A 19626-nucleotide genomic window follows, 5' to 3' on the forward strand; every position below is an offset into this window, starting at 1 on the left:
TCCAATTATTTCAATGAAACATGATGCATGTGCATCGTCTTTATTGTTCATAAATTATGAAGTCTTTCAATTTTATAACTGGAGTCTACTTGTTCATTTTGTTGCACATACAACATTCAAAAATATATTTTCTAATTAGTGATATATATTGAAACAAAATGTACGATGCAAAACTTGATTATCGCTACATAATATAAAACTGAGTCGCTTTCTCTGTCCCTTTGTTCCGATGTATGCTTAAATCTTATAAACTACGCAAAAGGATTTTGATGGGTTCATTTTTAAAAGATAGAGTGATACAGGAGTGAAAGTTTATATGTATAATAACATATATTTAACTATCCCGAATTAACGCGTGCGAAGCCGCGCAAAAGCTTATAAACAATAAAAAAAATATAATTAAATCAATCTTATTAATAAGTACTCTTCAAAAGTTAAATTTTTTAGAGATACAACCAAAGGATTTATCAATAACAGGATGGTGCAAAATTTTCAGTTAACCTCATTTCATTGTTACTTGACTGAGTCATAACACAATCACCTCAACATATGGCCATTGTTTATCTTTGGTTAGCTCCCTCTGCCACTCCTGGTGGTCGTATTCCCCGATGTTTTAAAATCATATTTTTAAATGCAATTCATTATGATAGTGGCAAATACTATATAGAGTAGCTTAGAAACATAAAATTTAAGTGTATATGCTCAGAATTGAAGGATGTATACACATTTCGCATGCATTCAAAATGTTCAATACAAATAAAATTATACCTTGTGATTCTAGTTCATCAACGGGTACTTTAGCAAGCCGTTTGCTAATATCAGCATGAGCGTCAATAGCGCGCCTTGCTCCAGTGACGTCATCGGCAAAATCAGCTCGTGCAACATCTTCTTGCAGGTCGTCCAGTCTATCTAATAACTCTCCTGCTTGCCACATTAGGTCTTCTAGTGCCTATATTATATATTATTGTTATTGGAGGATAGCAAAAACACATATTAATTACATTCATTTTAAAGTATACAATGGTTAAGTATAAAATATCAACATGAATTAGCACTATATTGCATCCTATAAACATATATATGGTACATTGCATGTGAACAAGTGTAAAATATAATTGTAAAAATTATTACACCACCAAACTATTCTACAAAACTTTACTGGTTTTACAAAATTTAATCTCGTAGTACAATAACTACTTACCAGTCTAAGATCTATCCATTGTGCATGATCATATTGTAGTGTACCATCTAAATCTGGTGTCAATTGAGAACTATCTATTACTTTAGGCAGTGCTTCTAGGCTAATCATCGTCGTCTGGAAATAATAGGATTATCTCATAAATATAACATCTTCTAATGTCATTAGAAAAAAAAGTTAAATAATAAGGGTCTTCAAATAATAAATATCAACATGTTATTTATAAATGTTTATCTACATAGCACTATATATCAACAAATTAAAACATATTTAATTTGAATCATGCAAAGAAGATTACACACTAATTAATTATTATAAACCATAATATAATGTAAATATTTGGACTTATTGTAAATACATGTAAACATTAACAATGATGAATTACCTCAAACTTGTACTTATGGGATCCTATCGTTGTGCGCTGTTTTTGCCAGAAATTATCAGGCTTAACTACAAGTGCCTGATGGACGGATGAAGAGAAATGTTCTTGTAGAACTTTCAATATTGGTTTTATTGCAGCCCATGCAGAACCTCTCATATCAATTAAGATAGTGAAGCCATGTGTCCTCACAGAATCACTGAAATTTTAAAATCTCACAAATTACTTGTCTACAGTATGATTTTAATATTTGCTGAAGGTCAAAAGGAAATTGAAATATACCTAGGTATGCTGATTAAATAATGCAACAGTCGTCTATAGTCATCTGGAGCTACACGGTCTCGTCTTGAATTTGCTGGAAACCATACTATCGGCCCTCCACGTCTGTCTCGGCCACCAGTAAGTGCTGCAACCCGCTCTTGTAGGAGAGGTAGCACATCCAAAGCACGTGCTCCAACCTCCATGGTTGGTCTCAATCAGAGAGGAGGATAAGGAAGCCTGATTATCAAAATAATAATGTGATATATAGATAGAGTATCAAATAATTATATCAATTAACTATTGACCAGTTCAAGGATGAATCAAGGAACACTTGTCATGGAATGAAATCATTTGAAGAGTGATAAAATTTGTATATATAACTGCAATATTATTATCATTAGAAAATAAACATTGCTTAAATGTTGAATTAAAGTTTTAATATATTTGCAGCTTACTATTATACAATATTTTTATAATAGTCTACTGTTTATAAATATCCTTTCTGAATATTTATAACAAATATACACATATATACACATAAAAAAAAAACAATACAATCACAAATCAATACAAAGGTTCCTTCATATTTATTTCCTGCATTTAAGTTTGATGCAATAAAGAAATCTTGAATTAGGAACAGCAGATTATATTTTCTATAATGTGCCAAACTAGCATACAATTTATATTTTATTGTTCATTGATAAAGCAACATTTAAAGGCATATTGTATACATTTGGAAATATTATACACATAGTTATGTATGATAATTAAAATGGACATTGAATAGCTTTTGAAAAATAATTGTCAGCACATGACTACAGCTGCATTTTTACAGCAATATATCAGTAAAATTTATCATTTTCTAAACATTTGGTATAATAGCAAATTATAGAAACACAAAATTCTGTTTTATTGTTGTATCAATGTAATCAAATTATTAAATTCAATTATTCAATACACACAAAGCAAAATTCTATGAGTAAAAAATGTGTTGAAAACAATTTAATACAAATTCAAATGAACATATATTATTAGTTTTAATGAAAAGCGATTTTTTGGAATGATTAACGTACATTGCATGAACCGATCGTAATTCTTTCATGATTTCACAAAGCGTAAGACCAACGCCAAGAAAGGACAACGATGTCTTGTAAGCAAATAATAACTGTTGTTAACTAAACTAGTTGAAAAGAAATAAATGTTTTAATAAAATTCACAGTTAAGATGTTTTCTAAGCTCTTCAATGCAAAAACTTTTATTCAACGCCGATGACAAATAATTCAGAATGTATAACTACATGTCACAACAAATAACCTTAGAAGGTAATCAATTTGTACTAACCGTGATGATTCCAAGATGTTAATTAGTCGGGTATAAAAGGTTCGGCACGCATTATTGTCACAGTTATTAATCTCACTAAAATATATGTAAAAAATATATTCATTTGTGCCCTAAAACTCAATAAAAACACACAAGCTGGTCATAATGACACACTGAGTAACACTAATCAACTACTGCACAATGGCGCGACAAAGGTCTATAGTCCTGAAAACCGGTAAATTGAAATAAGACAGAATTTTATATTCATGTGTAAGTGTGCTATAAAATGGTAATCTATACCAATAAATGAATTTGGAGTATCTGTTTACATTTGTGTTAACGACTTTATTTTTTTATTTTTTTTTGTCTGCTTGTTTGTTTCAGCTTGTCTCTGAAAAGGCTGGACTGATTTTAACGTGACATTCACTGTAAACACGTGTTAGCTGTAATAAGGAATGAATGACATAGGTAAGTTTTAATTCCAAAATTAGCATGAGGATATTCGGAACTAAATGAAAAAGTTATATGAGTGGGTGAAACCGCGGGACGCACTTATTCATAAAAAAAGTAAAACATTTTTGTTACGAATAAAAAATCATGTTTTTGTGAACCCTCCAGAAGCATCGTTTATAGACGAGAAGGCAACGTAACATATGCGTTATATGATACTTAACTATGTATATCGTTACTAGACCAGGGCCGAAGCTTTTTAAAATGGTAAAAAATGAAAAAAAAAAAAATACAGTAGGATGGAACCCATTAGAAAATGTGGGAAACTGATTAAAATTTCAGATAAGGTATTTATAAATTACAAGATTAACGTTTTTGAAAAAAAAAAATATAATGAATAAGTTATTCATTAGCTTTTGACTCTTTGAAGGCATTTCTTCATCGTTAGATTCGACAAACCTTTCTGAGAACTTTGCATTTTCTGAGAACATTTGCTATAGTAATGTATATTTTTTTTACACCATCAGAAAGTAGATATTTTAACGAACAAAAAGCCGCCAAACTTTTTGAAAAAAACTGATATTTTGACGTCAGAATTTTCGATTGAAAATTAGGGTGCATTTTTGATATAAACTTAAAATAAGGCGAAAAAATAAATATTTTTAATCAAATAAATTACAGTGTATTTGGGACATAATAAGGTAAGTTTTCACCAAATTTCGTAGAAAAAAAAATTAAAAAAAGATATAAATAAAAAACCAAAAACTTGGTTTTTTGAATTTTTCACCTAAATTTTGAGGTTATGTGAAAAAATTGCAAATACAAAAGGTGTAGATCTTTTTATTACCTACAACTTTGCCGTTCAACTTTTTTCCATAGGACTTGTAGTTTTGCCGGAAATCAAGATAAACCATTTTTTACCCGTAAAAACTCACCCCCTCCCACTTCCCGAACTCGGATCGTCTGTAATTTATTTTTCCTTTCATTTTGATCATATTCCCCTCCTTTTCTAATGGGTTTCATCCTACTGTAATTTTTTTTGGTTTCAAAAATTATCCCCAGCTTCCCTGCTCTTAATTGTTTGGGAATACCGAATGAGGAAATTGGTTCCATATGTCAAATGTACGCAGGAAGATAATCTTATAATGAATCGTAGTAAAAAGTCTAAAAGAAGAATCATTCTTCTTTTAGACTTTTTACTACTTCTCAATCATTGTAGAAATAAAGACACCCGCTACGTTTTACCCACAGTTAAATTTTTAAAATAAAATTTCTTACAGATTATAAAAATCGGTGAACGTAAAAACGATATTTACGATTTATCCGTTTAAGAACGTTACTCGTCGCAATAGGTGCATATTGATTTTTGAAAATTAGTGCCCTGCTAAGGGAGCTCAGAATTTGCAAGTGTTAGGAGTTGATATTTTCAGATGTAGAAAATTTACATAATTATGGTGTTATCAAGTCAGGTAAAATACAAAATAAATGTTATTGTCTTTAATATATGTATTAATCTTATAATACGTTTTTATTTGCAATAAGTATTATATCTATTATATGAAGCTTATAATACAGCAAAAGAAAAAAATGACCTGACTATAAATTTTATTGCTTTTGCGAAGACAATTTTTCATTGCGAATGATTTACCAATAGCTACCATAAAGTGAGCTTGTGTTTGAAACTATACTTAAGCATTTCATTATATTATATATTACATATCTACATTTGTATTGATTTTTTTTAAAAAAGGTGTAATAGAATTAACTTATAATAATTTTCTATAATATGTTGATTATGATTCATGTATCCTGCGAATTTCTCTGTCTTGAACTTTTGTACATACACCTTTTTATTGTTCTTAATTTACACAAAAAATGTGCTATGCATATGTTTCAGGACTAAACCATAAAAATGGCTAATCGCAATAAAATGGCCGAGATAAAATGCATGGAGCCAGAAAACTACAGGAAATATTTCAGATCTCTTTGTTGGAGCGGGAACAGGTAAAAAAATAAAATGCACTTTATTACTCTATTGATCAAACAATAACAAACAGAGAACTTAAAAATGTACTTAAATTTTTGTTTCATTAGGAAACTGGACAGAAAACCTGGTAGAAGAGGCATAAGGAAAGATAGATCCCGAAGATCAAAAGGCCCAAATGCATTTGCAATATGTTTCGCGCCAGCCCTCTTAGGAAATCCATCTCAATTTGCTGTATATGCTACCGTCCGTAAATCTATCCTCTCTCGATGGCGACACTTACAAGGATCAGTAGCAGATTTATCAGATGATAGTGATAATGATGATCAGAACCAAGTTCCTATTATAAAACTTCCTAAAGTAAGTTTATTTTTATAATGCGACATGAGCACCATCAAGTTCTTATTTCAAATAAATATTTTCTAGTTTCAGCATACTAACAATGTTTATTTCATAGATTACAGGAATTGGTCTTCGCACCGTGTTCAGTCTGATTGATCAAGCAAGGTTTAAAGATGCTAGTCTATGTGAGTGTGCTCTTAAAGCTTTGCTTGATGTATTACAAGCTCACGCACCTGAGGATTTGTCCCATGAGAACACAGAAGTGAGTATTTGTACCCATTAATTTAATTTGATGAGCTATAGGCCCATTTTCTTTTCTTTACCCTTCCAAGTCCATCCTGCAGCAATCCTTTCCATATCCCATCTTATCTTTAAATGTTGTGATAACAGAAGTATATTATTAATATATACCATTATTTTTAGATCATCACAAATCTACATGATATACTTGTGGAGATAACAGGTGGTATTGGAGGCCCAGGCCGACCAGATGTACCTTCAACACTTACAGCCATCAGCAGCTCTTGCCTGATCGCTCTATCAGTTGCGAAGGGTGAAGCTGAACTTATTCTGAACACTGTAACATCACTCATTATGGTTGCACCAAGTCTATCTGAACAGCTTGTGCAGGTAAAGTATCTTTGTTACTATAACTCATTATTATACCCAAAATAATATTCATACTCTATAATTATAATTGATATTATTTCTCAGGTGCCAATGAATCTGAATATGTTGCAACGAAGCGTACAATCCATAATCTTAGGATCTCCATCACGTAATCTGTGGCTAGACTTTGGGGTTCCACATCAGTGCTTAGTCAACAGTTTTCCAGTAGATCTTCCACCACTACTTACTACTGGTTCTCAAGAACTTGTTATCCGATCACTCGTATCTGATGGGTGTTTTCTCTATGTCTTTACATCTAAAGGTCTATTGAAAATTGGATCTGGATATGGCAATTCTGTTCGCCAACATGTATATTTGTATAAATCAGACTTTTTTGCCTGTGACCGTCATGGATGGTTGGGCTATTGTAAGGTATTTATTATTACATATTTATTTATAAATAGAAAAATGTATAAATATTAAATATTTTAACATAAAATAAAATTTAGTGGCTGTGTTATTGTTTTCAAATTTTTATATTAATAATATCTCCTTCTTCTTAGGATAAATTATATGTAAGGATTGGTAGAAAGAAGACTGATATTTATGAAGTAGACAAGGAAACCTTTGAAGTAAAAAGTGTATTACACTTAGATCCAGGATCGCCACTTCCCATTGAACCCAAATCAGCTGTATTCAGCGATGGTAACAAACTCGGACTAGTCGTACTCACTAACTATGTGAGTATTTTTAATACTGTTTGTTTAATTTTGCATTTACTATGAGTTTCATGTTTATAATCATAATCTTTCTTCCAGGACAATTTGACAATCAAATTTTACGATGTCGCTTCAACGGCATCGAATCGTACAGAAGGCGGCACTCATATTATGGAGTCTTGTAAAGAATTGCACGTGCACCTTCTAAGACGATCGACACTTGCACTCGGTCGTGCGCCATTTGAAGATGGTATTACTAGACGAATCACGGACATAGATTCACCAGTAGCTGTGCAACTGGATGATAATGAAGACGACCCACTCATTGCTATCAGTGCTGGTCAAGACTTTGGCTTACTGACAACTGCTTCAGGAAAAGTATGTTTCACTAGAGTAATATTACCTTTTAAACACCATTCATTTGCATTTCAATTATCTTTTGTGTTTTAGGTATATTACACTGGCAAAGCAACCAGCTTGGGATACAAGATGTCATCAACATACACTGGACGATGGACACTAATGAAAGAAACTTGTTTTATTAGAAACGAACAACCAAAAATAAGAAAAACAAGGGTTATACAGGTGAGAAGATGAGGTTTTCATAATAAATATTTTGCGATTAATCATGGCCCACTTTATAAACTAACATTCTTAATAAACAATATTTTACGTTGGTTTTAATCTTATGTAAATACAACTGAAGAACGGGTTAGATAAAAACCTTGATACCTACAAAAAATGAACTACCCATGAGTGGGCAGAGCCGGGAATAGCCCCGGCGCATGAACGCATAGGCTCTAGTATAATGCACGTAAATTACGATTTTATTCGTCCGTGGGATTCCCGGGATAAAAAATATCCTTTGTCCTTTCACGGCGCTAGGTTAGGGTGTGAAGAAGAGACAGACAGAGTAACTTTCCCACTTATAAACTTAGTAAAGATGAATGAAAACACATATTAACAAAAAGTGTTAAATGAGTAGGGACTGATTAATTATTATATTTGTAGGTTGCAGTAGGCCATGAAGGAGTCCATGCTATATTAGTTCTTGACAATGGGTCAGCTCTTTTTACCGGCATTGCCCGCCGTGGTGAGGACGGTGACGGTAATAAAAGGCGATCACCGAAACCCAGTCGCCCAAAGAAGATTGCAAAGGCAAGAATGAACTAAGGCTGAAAATGCAGCTTAGTTTCTTATATTTGCCTACATAATAGTAATAATAATATATGATATTTTTATTCAGGCGGAGAATTTTTACGTTGTATACGCTGCTTGTAACTACGGATCAACAGCCCTAGTTACACGACAAGGAGTTGTGTTGATGTTCGGCAAGGATACGCAGCATTGCGACTCAGCTGGCATCGTCACTGGCTTGAGACACGAGAGGATCGTGCAGGTGATTCAACAAAATCAAGATCTCATGATTTGTTCCATAATAACAACTATCAGGGCTCTAAACTGTGACTAGTAAATCAATTATTTCCTGACTTTTAAGTACAATTAGTTGTCGCTTCTGTTTTCTTGTTGTTGTGTATGTTCATGGGTGATTAAGTAATGTTGTTTCAATTTTTAATTCTTTGGTGCAGGTCGCTTTGGGTAAAGCTCATGCCGTGGCGTTGACAAATCTTGGACAAGTCTACAGTTTTGGTATCAATAATAAAGGTCAATGTGGAAGAGAATTTGGATACACTAAAGAAAGTAAGTGGTTCCAAATCATTTATAATGTTTTGACTTTTGATATATCATTTATAAATTGTGATGACTATGAGTTAATTAAATTCATTATTATTTAGAACCATATCCACTTGGAAAAACTACATCCAAGGATGAACCGGTCATATGCATGTCCGATCAACACACCTGGGTCACCGATTACTGTCGCATCTGCGTCAACTGCCGAGAATGTACTGGATTTGCTGGCAATTGCAGTTGCGCTGCTTTACCTAATCGTATACCTAAGGAGTAAGTATATGACTAAAATATCCCCCATTAGCAAAGTTTATTTGGTAACTATCTCTGAAAGTTTAATACAAAAATAAAATTCAACAAAAAAGAAATGTGTCATCATGATGCTCAATTGAATTTAAAAACTTATACCAACAGAAAAACGTAGAAATTATAAATTTTCAAATACATAAATTATTTTTCTTTCCTTCTTTCAATATTATTTATGAGGTTCGGATTGGAGATGAAAAAAGTTATAAACAGGATATGTAAATAGAAATAACTCAGCTCTACATGTAAGGTTTAAACAAAAAAGGCCTGACAGATAAATGTTTTATACAAATTTATTCTTTCATTGGCACGAATGAGCCCAGATTGCACTAGTGGAGGAACCGGAGGCTTTCGTTTCTTTTTCCTCACCTGTCCCAGTTCATTCCTTCTTTCCAGTAGTCAATCCTTTCCTTTTCCCTTACCCTTAGTGATCGTTTACCATCAGGCGAACCACCATCTCAGTTGCCCGCTATGATATTAAATAAAAAGGAAAGACACCACAAACCCACAAAAAATCGCTGTAATATTCGCTGCTATGTTTCGAACTATTATACTATTCATGGCCAGTGGTGATCGCCAGTCGCCTACCAACAAACCACCAGCTCGATTGCCCGGTATGGCATGAAGAAATGTTAAAAGCTTTATTATTTAAAAGTAAATGCATTCTTGGCTCTTCTTTATTATATTTATATTGTGTACAACAATTGCAAGCTAAGCTATGACACTGAACCTCCAAAAAAATGAAAGATATTCTGTTCATATTCCCCACTATAATGATTCCGGCATAGAAACAATAATTTGATGACAATTAACGCCAATTAGGTAGTACACAAATTAACAAATCAATAGTGTGGTATTCAGAACTTAGTAACCCTATTGCTTTCTAGATGGCTCTAATATTAATTGATACATAAGACGTCATTTTTATTGACATCTTCAATTTGTCCCATATGACATACTAGCTGCGCCCCGCGGTTTCACCCGCGTAAGTCCGTATCCCGTAGGAGTATCGGGATAAAAAGTGGCCTATATGTTACTCCAGTCGTCCAGCTGTCTACGTACCAAATTTCATTGCAATCGGTTCAGTAGTTTTTGCGTGAAACAGCAACAAACACACACATATCCTTACAAACTTTCGCATTTATAATATTAGTAGGACTCGTATTATTTTGCCAAAAAATTTAATGAGGCATTACGAGTTTTAAACCAGCAATGAAAATGAGTCGAAAATCTGTTTATCTACATAAACTATTATGGTAATTTACTAAATGAGAGCTGAATTGTTGATTTAAATATCTCGCATGTGTGTATTTAATGTATCATCTATCATCATTTTACATCGACGTCAGATTCAAATTCAACCAAACGCTGTTGAAATCGTAATTTATACTAAAATTATAAAGCTGAAGACAACGCAACAGAACAAATAAAATTGTAAATTGTAAGAATATAATAATATTGTAATTTTATTTGTTTGAACACGTGAATCTCAGGAACTACTGGACCGATTTTTTTTTTCTCTGTGTACGTGATCTCTGTGCTATTGGCTATATATGCATACTTTAGCAATCAGGGATGGAACATACCATACCACAATGTACCAATGGCCAAGCGAAAAGCGAACATCGAGTTACATTAATACAAGATTGTATTTAAATCGTTGTTTCGTCCCGTTTTCACCCATGGTACATTTTTAAGGGGAAAATATAACAAATTACATATCATTCTGTTTTTGCCTAAGCGTGTATTATCTTGCAGTTCTCTGGTAAAAATGTCTTTATTATTATCATTTGTTGTATAGAAAATGTGGTTGCGGTGAGGGCGAGAGCGGCTGCAGCACGTGCGGTATCTGCCGCCGCTGCGCCGAAGTCGAGTCGGCTTCCCGTGTACCCGATAGTGAGGACGATGTGTCTGTTTATGATATTGCTAGTAGTAAGTTTTGTATTTGTGACGCTTACGGTAAATACACCCTCACCTCGCTTTCAGTGTTTTAGATTGCTTGAAATGTTGCTTCCACTAGAACACCGGTTTAATATGAAACGGTACAGATTTTACAATGCGAAATTTAATTAGTTAGTTTTGCTATATGTTCTATACATCGCTTTTTTAAATACGCACTTAATAAGACTTATTTTATTGACATCTGTATTCATTAAAATAATTAAGCATCTAAGCTGGTGCTAAGCTAAGCTTAAAAAACAGCTCCTTAATATATAGTTAAAATTTGCTATCATATTTCCTTTAATACATATTATTTTAAAAATAGACCTGGCTACCTAATTATCATTATAGCTTCTGAGCAAGCTGCGGAAGAAGAGATGAAATATCTACAGTTTGAGGCTCACTGCTCCAAAGACGATGTAGAAAAAGACGCTAGTTTCAAAGGCAGCAGTCTACCACCAGCTCGGATCCCTCTACCTGGGGGACATAAAGTGGAAGCGATCGCTTGTGGGTTGCATCATACTGTTTTAATGACACATCTTGGTAAGTTTCCTGTTTATTTAGCGAAAAACCTTTAGCTAATTGGTTGTTTAATTTTAAATACACTTTTTATCTATGCTTTTTCATTAAGATTACATATTAGAACGTGCATAACCATATATCTAATCCAGGCGATGTCTTGACTTTTGGCTCAAATCAATATGGCGCTTTGGGAGCGGGAGACATATCAGCACATCATAGGATCATACGTGTCAGAGTCCCTAGAGCCTCTGCTATTGCGGCTGGAAGCAATCATACAGCTGTTCTTACGAATGATGGTGAATTATACACATTTGGCAGCTATCAGGTTTGTAATTTTCCATTTTTTTGCTAAACAGTCATTGTTACTATAACAATTGGTAATGAAAGTATTTAAATAACCATATTATCATTATAATCTTTTGATAATTGTTTAATGTATATGATTTTTACTTTGTACAGAAAGGGGCACTAGGTCGTCCCCGTATTGATGAACCACGGGCAGATAGATGCCCAATATGGTATGCAACTCCAGGCAAAGTACCACGCCTGGGCCCCAAATACAACTGTAAAGCTATCACCGTATCCGCATCAGGAGATCAAACATTCGTTCAGGTACATACATGAAAATAGTTGTCAAGTTACCTGTTAGCAATAATGATATGTGCAATTTTATACGTTTATTTCTTTTCAGGTTTCTCAAGCGGTCCTTAAATCTGATACACTTTTCAGTTCTACCATAACGGCGAACAATAATACAATCAGTATGTATATTGTATGAACTCTATAGTATTTTCAATAATTTTGTCAAATCAATCACCTATGTTTATGATATTTTAGATTTCGTAATTGTATTAAAAATTTACAAATATTTTCAGTAATATTACCCAACCGACCTGAACATACATTCAAATGTGTAACGATTTGTAAGACCGATGGTTCTTGCTTCGCTTGGTCAGGAGCAGAACAGGTCGACTTCGTGAACACTCTTGCTTGTCTTGATCCTCTGTACGACGTATTGTGGTGTTACCAACCACAAATGAGAGTGATGAAGTCTTACAATATCCTAGCATTCGATGCACATAAACTACAGAGATGCTGCAAAAATGACCCAGAGGGTTTCGTCAATGATATTGACTTTGAATACCCACATTACGGAATCATGCGACGTCTTGAAGAGTTTAGAAATCTTGAGAACTTTGAGTGGATCAGCAATAGCGACGATAAACCAACAGATGGAGTCGCTATTGCCAATGTATCGATATTGAATCAAGACCTCGCCTTGCCGAGCGCTAAGAACTGCTATGTGACTAGAATACATGCTGCGTTGCATTTACTTGGATGTATAGACTCACTACTTTACGTACATGATAATAGGTGAGTAGAGTAATTGTAAAAAGCTAACCTTTTTATTATATGAGCGTTTTCCTTTACTAATTATGATTAAAATGTGTTTTATGTTATTTCTTAGACTAACTCAAGTGGAATGTAAAAGAGATAGCCTAGCTTTGCCTGTGTCTCCTTTGCGCGAAGACTTCTTAACAGTAAACCGCTTTGAGAGTCATGGCGGTGGCTGGGGCTATTCTGGACATTCAATTGAAGCTATTCGCTTTATGAGTGATACTGACATACTTTTAGGCAAGTTATATTTCTTCGATATTGTCACTTTTATTGCAAGTAATTCATTAACATAAATTAATTTATAATGTTTTAACATACTTTAGGGGGATATGGACTATTTGGCGGACGTGGAGAGTATACTGCGAAGATTAAACTCATTGATATTGGTACCGAAGGAGGTGATCAAGAAGGCGATGGTGAAGTACTAGCTGAAACTGGAGATATCCCATACGAGTGTGCGCCTAGGGACAGATTCCCAATGCTGTTTGAAAATCCAATACCCCTCACTGTAAGAAAATTAATTCCAAGCAAATAACTTGAAAAATGTGTTGAGTGTCAAAATATTTATAATATTTCTTACTTTGTAGGCACAAAGGTGGTATGTGGCCTGGGCATGTATAAATGGGCCTTCTTCAGACTGTGGTTCCACAGGCCAAGCCATAGTTATTAACGATGATGTAGGATTTCATTTTAAAACTTCTAAAAAATCAAACAATGGAACCGATGTCAACGCTGGGCAAATACCATGCCTCTTATACAATGTTATAAACCATGATCATATACCAAGACGACGAAAAGACCCTGGCGAACCAGTCAGCAACCTCACTAAAAATATATCGAGGAAAGTAACTGTGGCTTGTTTCAAGTCTCTCATAACTTTACTTCAGTGGAGTTGGAGTACTTTCAAGGAAATTCTTCTTGACACAAATGGCCAAATTCCAATTAATTATCACAAGCTAAATGTCATGAAAAATCAAAAAAGACTCGTTTACATTATACGTGCCTGTTTGCGAATTGTGAAATCATACATCAATGAGATATATCCTCAAAACAACCGAAAGAGGAATTCTCAAGAATATATGGCCTACGTTGAAATTATAGCCGACATCCGAAATCTAATTCAAGCAATGATGGCAGACCAGACTCCTACATGTAGCATGTTGCCTCGGAAACCGGGTAGAAGCAAGTCACAGAGAACATGTTACGTACAGTTCGCTCTGGAAATGACAAATTCCATAATAAAGGAAGCGCACGAAACTGTAACAGCTTGTTTCCATGCTTTCTATCCGACGCCTATTTTAAAGTGGCATCACTTGTGTTCGCTTCTGTATAATGTTTCGGTGTGTTGTCATTTATAGATATTATTTATGTTATTATTTATATTTACCATACATCGAGTATCTGTACACTAACTTACTATATACATTCTAGGATGGAATAGTACCTGCCTCCCAGATCCGAGAATTAACATCAACATGCGCTGCTATGTGTGGCTTTAGAAGCTTACGTGATGTGTTACAGTACATTGTGCCCGTGACTCAAAGCTGCATCATGTTAAATGAAATGAGGAAACTTGAGAGCAAAGTATGATATTAAGACCACTTTGTTTACCAACACAACGGGAAATAATAACTTGTTTAATATTTACTGTAAATATTTACAGGTTGTCAAAGAAGTACCCAGTAAGTCAGCAACCGTTCCGCGTTCAGCGCATTCACAACATTCTCCAAAACCACCGCCAATCCCACCTAGGGCCAATAGAGACGCTAGGGTAAATATTATATTGACTATAGTAAATAAAAAGTACACTTATTATAAGTTCTAACGTAATACGGTCATGGCAGCACATTTTAAATGTAATTCTAAGAAATAAAAAAGTACATTACTTAGTGATTCATGTTTTATAAAACTAAATTACATTTTAGCAACTACCTTCAACATCAAAGTCAAATCATACCGATTGGCATCTCCTGGACATTATACCCAAGCTACTGGACATGGTTCTTTTACCGATTAAAGAACAAATGATGACTCGACAGTGTGGCCAGCCCCATGACCACGGAGAGATTCAACAAAATGAGAAACTCACCGACTATTGCTGCAAATTTGTCGTGCGCATAATAGCTGAATTAGCTTTCAGTTCCAAGAACATCAAGGTATAATAAACATTATGTTGGCAATAGCAATAAACACTTCGTTTTTGTATTTGAGTATCAATATAAATAATAATTTTTGACAACTGTTTCATTATAAATTTACACAATGCATTCTTTACTCACATCTATTCTTTGATTATCACGCAGGAAGACGCAGATACAACGACAATAAAACATCTCATAACACCGTCACGCTTCATCCGTGTGAATACGAACCGCTCCTGGAACACGAGCAACGGCAGCCCAGACGCCATTTGTTTCACCATAGATCGTCCTGGTATAATGCTGGTTGGAGCATGCGTTTATGGCGGCCCGGGAACGTTTGAGTATACCCTGGAACTTTTACATGACGTGAGGGTAATTCCAGCGAGTGTGGATTTATATTCACCGAGTTTTTTTTTCGTTTTATTTTTATTTGAACAATCTTTTACATTTTCAAATGATTACTTATTAAATTTACGAAATGTTTTTAGTTACGTGGAATAACAGAGGAAACGCGACCGTCGCATTGCTGGATCAGTGTGGAGGTTGTACATGGCTCCTTCTCTGCAGCTGACTGTCAACATGACATGGTGCAAATCAAGTTTGAAAAACCTGTACCATTAAAGGTATTTTCAAACCGCATTCGTTCTTGTGTTAAGCTTAATAAGGTGAAATATATATTAGCCTTATTTAAGACGAACTATAAAGTAAATTTGTTCTTGTAGGAAGACCTACGATATGCGCTCAGATTTTGCAACAACGGAAGCCGAACGTCTAACGGTGATAGTGGTTTGGCGTCGGTCAAAGGACCTGATGGTACCTCCTTCCATTTTTCATCCTGCTCTCTCAGTTTTAACGGTACCACATTGGTGAGAGGTCAAATACCTTGCCTTATATATTATGGGTAAGTTGTATTAAGCTGCTTATTTAAAACAGTCACAAAAATCACATTGAGGTAATAATTAAAATATATTGTTAATGTATTTACATTTCAGTACAACCAAACCGTTGAATTCTGCCGATAATCCTGATACATTGATGGCCGCGCTGCGTGCGATAACTTTGAGAGTTGCCTCTATGGTGATCGAGCGCGGCGCTGACTTGTTTTGTTCGCTTCGAAATGAGCTCACAACAGAAGACTTGAGGCGAAATGCATTTGTATTGCAACAGTCACCTGTTATAAATACCTTGATGCCATATGTGCTGGCTAACCTTGAGGGGTTAGATGACTCAAAGGTAAAGATAGTACTATAATATTTTTGTTCAATTTTTTGAGTGATATGCTTGCTAATTATAAAGATTCCTTTCAGAGTGTGATACATCTTCTTGAAATTATACATAAACTGCTTCCACACGTATCTGCAATGAATTTGCTAGTACCTAGTGCGGAAGAGATAAGCACAACTACTACAACGCATTATTACACTTGGATTGAAAGTGACCATCCTTACAAACAGGCCACTGTTTCTAACATGAGGTAAAACTAAACAGGAATTTGTCGGAGATATGAATAATTTGATTTCTATCAGAAATGTCGTTTATTTAAGTTGTTTTGTTGAACTCGAGCATTGTTTAATCGCATCTTTTTCAGAGTACTATTCCCCGCGCAAGTGTCATGGATCGTTCTTGAAATGGATCCTAGAAGCATTACAGCGCAGCCGGAAGACAATCTAACGATCTACGCCGTGGCCGGGTCTCCACGGCACCGATGCCATTGCTCCAGCGAGTTTCGTGTTTCCGATCCACCATTCCGTAAGGTATATCAGGTAGTGCATCGTCCATCATCCACGCATTTGTATATTTTCCAACACTCACTTTTATTCACTCTTCATACATAAACAAACGGGAGATTACGTGAGTAAAGTATCTTTGGAATGGTTTGACTTTTTAAATTATTGAAATTAGGACCTGCTTGACACCTACCCACTATTTTTATTATTGGATAAACCTTTCTCCTCTGATGATCCTCAATACCTCCCCTAAATTTTTATACTATATATACTTTAGGCTAATTTACCTATAATCTCTTATGTATTATCACATTTGAGCATTTTATATTTATTATTACATAGTTATTTAATTATTTTCTTTATTTATAAATTACGCTTACCTTAAGTAGTTGTAGGAACTACATGTCATGCAGGATGTTTTACATAATACAAACAAGTAAATAATAAGATTTATAGGACAAAAGCATTAAAAAATGATCTCTGAAGGTGATAGATATTAGTCGTTTTATAGAATTTAGCAAATTTTGTATTATATTATACATTAATGCATATTTAGTATTTATTATTTGTAGTCAAAATTAAAATTGATCCAAATTATACTTAACGTAGAAAAAAATGTAACTTCATTTCCATATTTTTTGTCTGTAGTTTTTCATAATGTATGGGTTAGCCGTTAGAGTATTAGTGATGGATAAAATTACACTAACATATATAGTATAGTATAACTTAATGGTATAGTGGCAAGCAGGACCTAAGCTTAGTACCGCTTGAACTTAACTACGCTTGGTTGAAATTTGAAGCTTGGAACAATACGAATAATCGTTTGGCTTGTGAACACAATATCGCGTTTCGGTTTCTGCTTGGTTTTGAGCTTGACAATTAGTAATTAGACGATTATCGGGTTTCGACGTGTGTCGTGTGTCGCGTGGCTTCGCATGAAATAATTTTGAAACTTACAGACTTTTACAATATCTTTTCTTTACTTCTTCTTACTAATACATTTGTTGAATGACGCCTGTAAATAGATACTAACACGGGAGTTATTACAGAGGTTAATCCAGCTAACATCGGATACGGGTGACGTAGAGGAGCTTGACGAGGGTTGCTTTGAAGCACCGTGCATGCAATACAACTGTACTTATGTGAGCGTAACGCCTAGACTTTCTAATACGTAAGTACCAGAACCTTATATTTTTAATCATATTTTCATGTGCATAAAACTTCCCAAAACATAGTATTTTCTTGTGTTTGGTTTTACGCGAGTATTATACATTTAGAAATTAAAAACTTTTCAACGGATTTTAAACGCGATTTATTCATTATATTATTAACCCGACGTTTCGAACACTTTACAGCGAGCGTGGTCACGGGGAGACTCTCGCCGTTGAAAAGTTTTTGATTCCTAAAACATGCTACATTTCATATGAATGGTATATAAATTGACTCTGATTCGAATGATGTTTTTGATAGGTCTGCTGATTGGCCTCACAAGGGCCTATTGGTTCCCGGGAATGAAGTTATATTTTCATTGGAGACTGCTTCAGATTATTTGAACGAGTACAAGAACGACGAAGAGTAAGCATTGGTTTTAGTAATAAAATATAGCTATTAACTGAAGGTCATTTTAAAAGCGAAACGGTGGAATGGCAATTTAAGTCTTCAGAAACGAAATAATCTTTTGGGAATTTTTGTTCAATATTGAATTCGTTAGTTACCCTGTAATTAAACTATTTCAATCAACAGGGCTGATGAGAGCAGATTCGGTTTCCGTTGCCTATGCGCGGGATACGAAGACCTTCCACTGACTTCTCATCGCCAGGGCCTGGTGGCCCTCGAGATGGAACTGGTGTACAGTGGGGCGGCTTGTGCTGCGCGCCTCCTGGCTCCCGATATCGATATATCGCCCCTAAGTTACTGTAAGTATAGATCTTTGTCTTCATGAAACGTTTGTATATTTATGATAGAAAAATTAGAATTTGTAGTATGGTTGGAGAAGAGTGTCGTTTGTATCAATTTTAAAAGCAGTGTACTAGCTACTGAGGAAATAATTTAATTAAAATATAAGTTATTAATTGATACATTACTTTTGATTTTTGAGTATCCTGGCATGCAAAAGGTTAAATAGGATAATTTTGTTATCATTAGTCGAACTATGCATTTTGGTGAGTGCCGGGAATCCATAAAGAAAATTATTGTAATTCTATTTCATTCTATTTCTCGTCGAAGAAAATAAAATGCAATTTTTCAGAAACTTTACTACTGTTGTAAGATATTTTTTCTCGGTACCTATTTATTGAATGAATCTCGTGTAACCGACAACCAATGCGGTAAATATTCTGTAGGTTAATAAATTATATGTACACTTTAAAATTTCATAAATTAGTAATGAAGAATGCTCGCGTGTTTCATTGGATCTCGTATTTCCTTTGCTCGATTGATCGTTATTAGTATTGGCAATCATCCAATAAATTTTAATGTAGACTGAAGTACCTTTTGCAAACAACACACCTACTACTCTATATTATTATGAAAGCGTATTAATAATTTTCTAGGTCGCTCCTATGTGAGGCCGCGTAACAGCTAATATTTACTCTCGATTCATCATTATGATGCACCGCACCGTGTCGTGAGCTGAAT

At 34.4% G+C, this 19626-nt stretch overlaps 2 protein-coding genes across 8 annotated transcripts in view; one reads left to right on the forward strand and one right to left on the reverse strand.

The window, feature by feature from the left end:
• Positions 1 to 3340, reverse strand: part of LOC119835409 (triple functional domain protein) — an 89893-nt gene extending 86553 nt beyond the window's left edge. For 6 of the 7 annotated variants that reach the window (XM_038360179.1, XM_038360176.1, XM_038360178.1 and 3 more), the window contains exons 1-5: positions 3180 to 3336; positions 1860 to 2075; positions 1584 to 1776; positions 1202 to 1315; positions 769 to 949 (exon numbers count right to left, since the gene is read on the reverse strand). In XM_038360179.1, the coding sequence (XP_038216107.1) occupies positions 769 to 949; positions 1202 to 1315; positions 1584 to 1776; positions 1860 to 2041 (670 nt within the window). In that variant the 5' untranslated portion in view covers positions 2042 to 2075; positions 3180 to 3336. Of the gene's footprint in view, positions 1 to 768; positions 950 to 1201; positions 1316 to 1583; positions 1777 to 1859; positions 2076 to 3179 lie in introns of all 7 variants that reach the window. The other variant, XR_005288044.1, reaches the window with a different exon arrangement.
• A 1621-nt stretch (positions 3341 to 4961) lies between these two features.
• The window catches only part of LOC119835531 (E3 ubiquitin-protein ligase highwire), a 65396-nt gene continuing 50731 nt past the window's right edge, over positions 4962 to 19626 (forward strand). The window contains exons 1-34 of the mRNA XM_038360419.1: positions 4962 to 5077; positions 5506 to 5612; positions 5703 to 5952; positions 6050 to 6196; positions 6358 to 6564; positions 6649 to 6975; positions 7107 to 7283; positions 7362 to 7640; positions 7713 to 7847; positions 8274 to 8420; positions 8509 to 8661; positions 8852 to 8963; positions 9059 to 9227; positions 11062 to 11192; positions 11553 to 11744; positions 11873 to 12048; positions 12183 to 12335; positions 12415 to 12484; positions 12599 to 13097; positions 13192 to 13358; positions 13445 to 13629; positions 13709 to 14461; positions 14553 to 14705; positions 14785 to 14892; positions 15047 to 15277; positions 15425 to 15634; positions 15751 to 15885; positions 15985 to 16163; positions 16255 to 16495; positions 16570 to 16736; positions 16851 to 17016; positions 18039 to 18160; positions 18460 to 18564; positions 18733 to 18905. Of these exons, the coding sequence (XP_038216347.1) occupies positions 5521 to 5612; positions 5703 to 5952; positions 6050 to 6196; positions 6358 to 6564; positions 6649 to 6975; positions 7107 to 7283; positions 7362 to 7640; positions 7713 to 7847; positions 8274 to 8420; positions 8509 to 8661; positions 8852 to 8963; positions 9059 to 9227; positions 11062 to 11192; positions 11553 to 11744; positions 11873 to 12048; positions 12183 to 12335; positions 12415 to 12484; positions 12599 to 13097; positions 13192 to 13358; positions 13445 to 13629; positions 13709 to 14461; positions 14553 to 14705; positions 14785 to 14892; positions 15047 to 15277; positions 15425 to 15634; positions 15751 to 15885; positions 15985 to 16163; positions 16255 to 16495; positions 16570 to 16736; positions 16851 to 17016; positions 18039 to 18160; positions 18460 to 18564; positions 18733 to 18905 (6511 nt within the window). The 5' untranslated portion in view covers positions 4962 to 5077; positions 5506 to 5520. The remainder of the gene's footprint in view (positions 5078 to 5505; positions 5613 to 5702; positions 5953 to 6049; positions 6197 to 6357; positions 6565 to 6648; positions 6976 to 7106; positions 7284 to 7361; positions 7641 to 7712; positions 7848 to 8273; positions 8421 to 8508; positions 8662 to 8851; positions 8964 to 9058; positions 9228 to 11061; positions 11193 to 11552; positions 11745 to 11872; positions 12049 to 12182; positions 12336 to 12414; positions 12485 to 12598; positions 13098 to 13191; positions 13359 to 13444; positions 13630 to 13708; positions 14462 to 14552; positions 14706 to 14784; positions 14893 to 15046; positions 15278 to 15424; positions 15635 to 15750; positions 15886 to 15984; positions 16164 to 16254; positions 16496 to 16569; positions 16737 to 16850; positions 17017 to 18038; positions 18161 to 18459; positions 18565 to 18732; positions 18906 to 19626) is intronic.

The sequence above is a fragment of the Zerene cesonia genome, chromosome Z (assembly GCF_012273895.1).
Source record: "Zerene cesonia ecotype Mississippi chromosome Z, Zerene_cesonia_1.1, whole genome shotgun sequence".
In the NCBI taxonomy this organism is placed as follows: Eukaryota; Metazoa; Arthropoda; class Insecta; order Lepidoptera; family Pieridae; genus Zerene; species Zerene cesonia.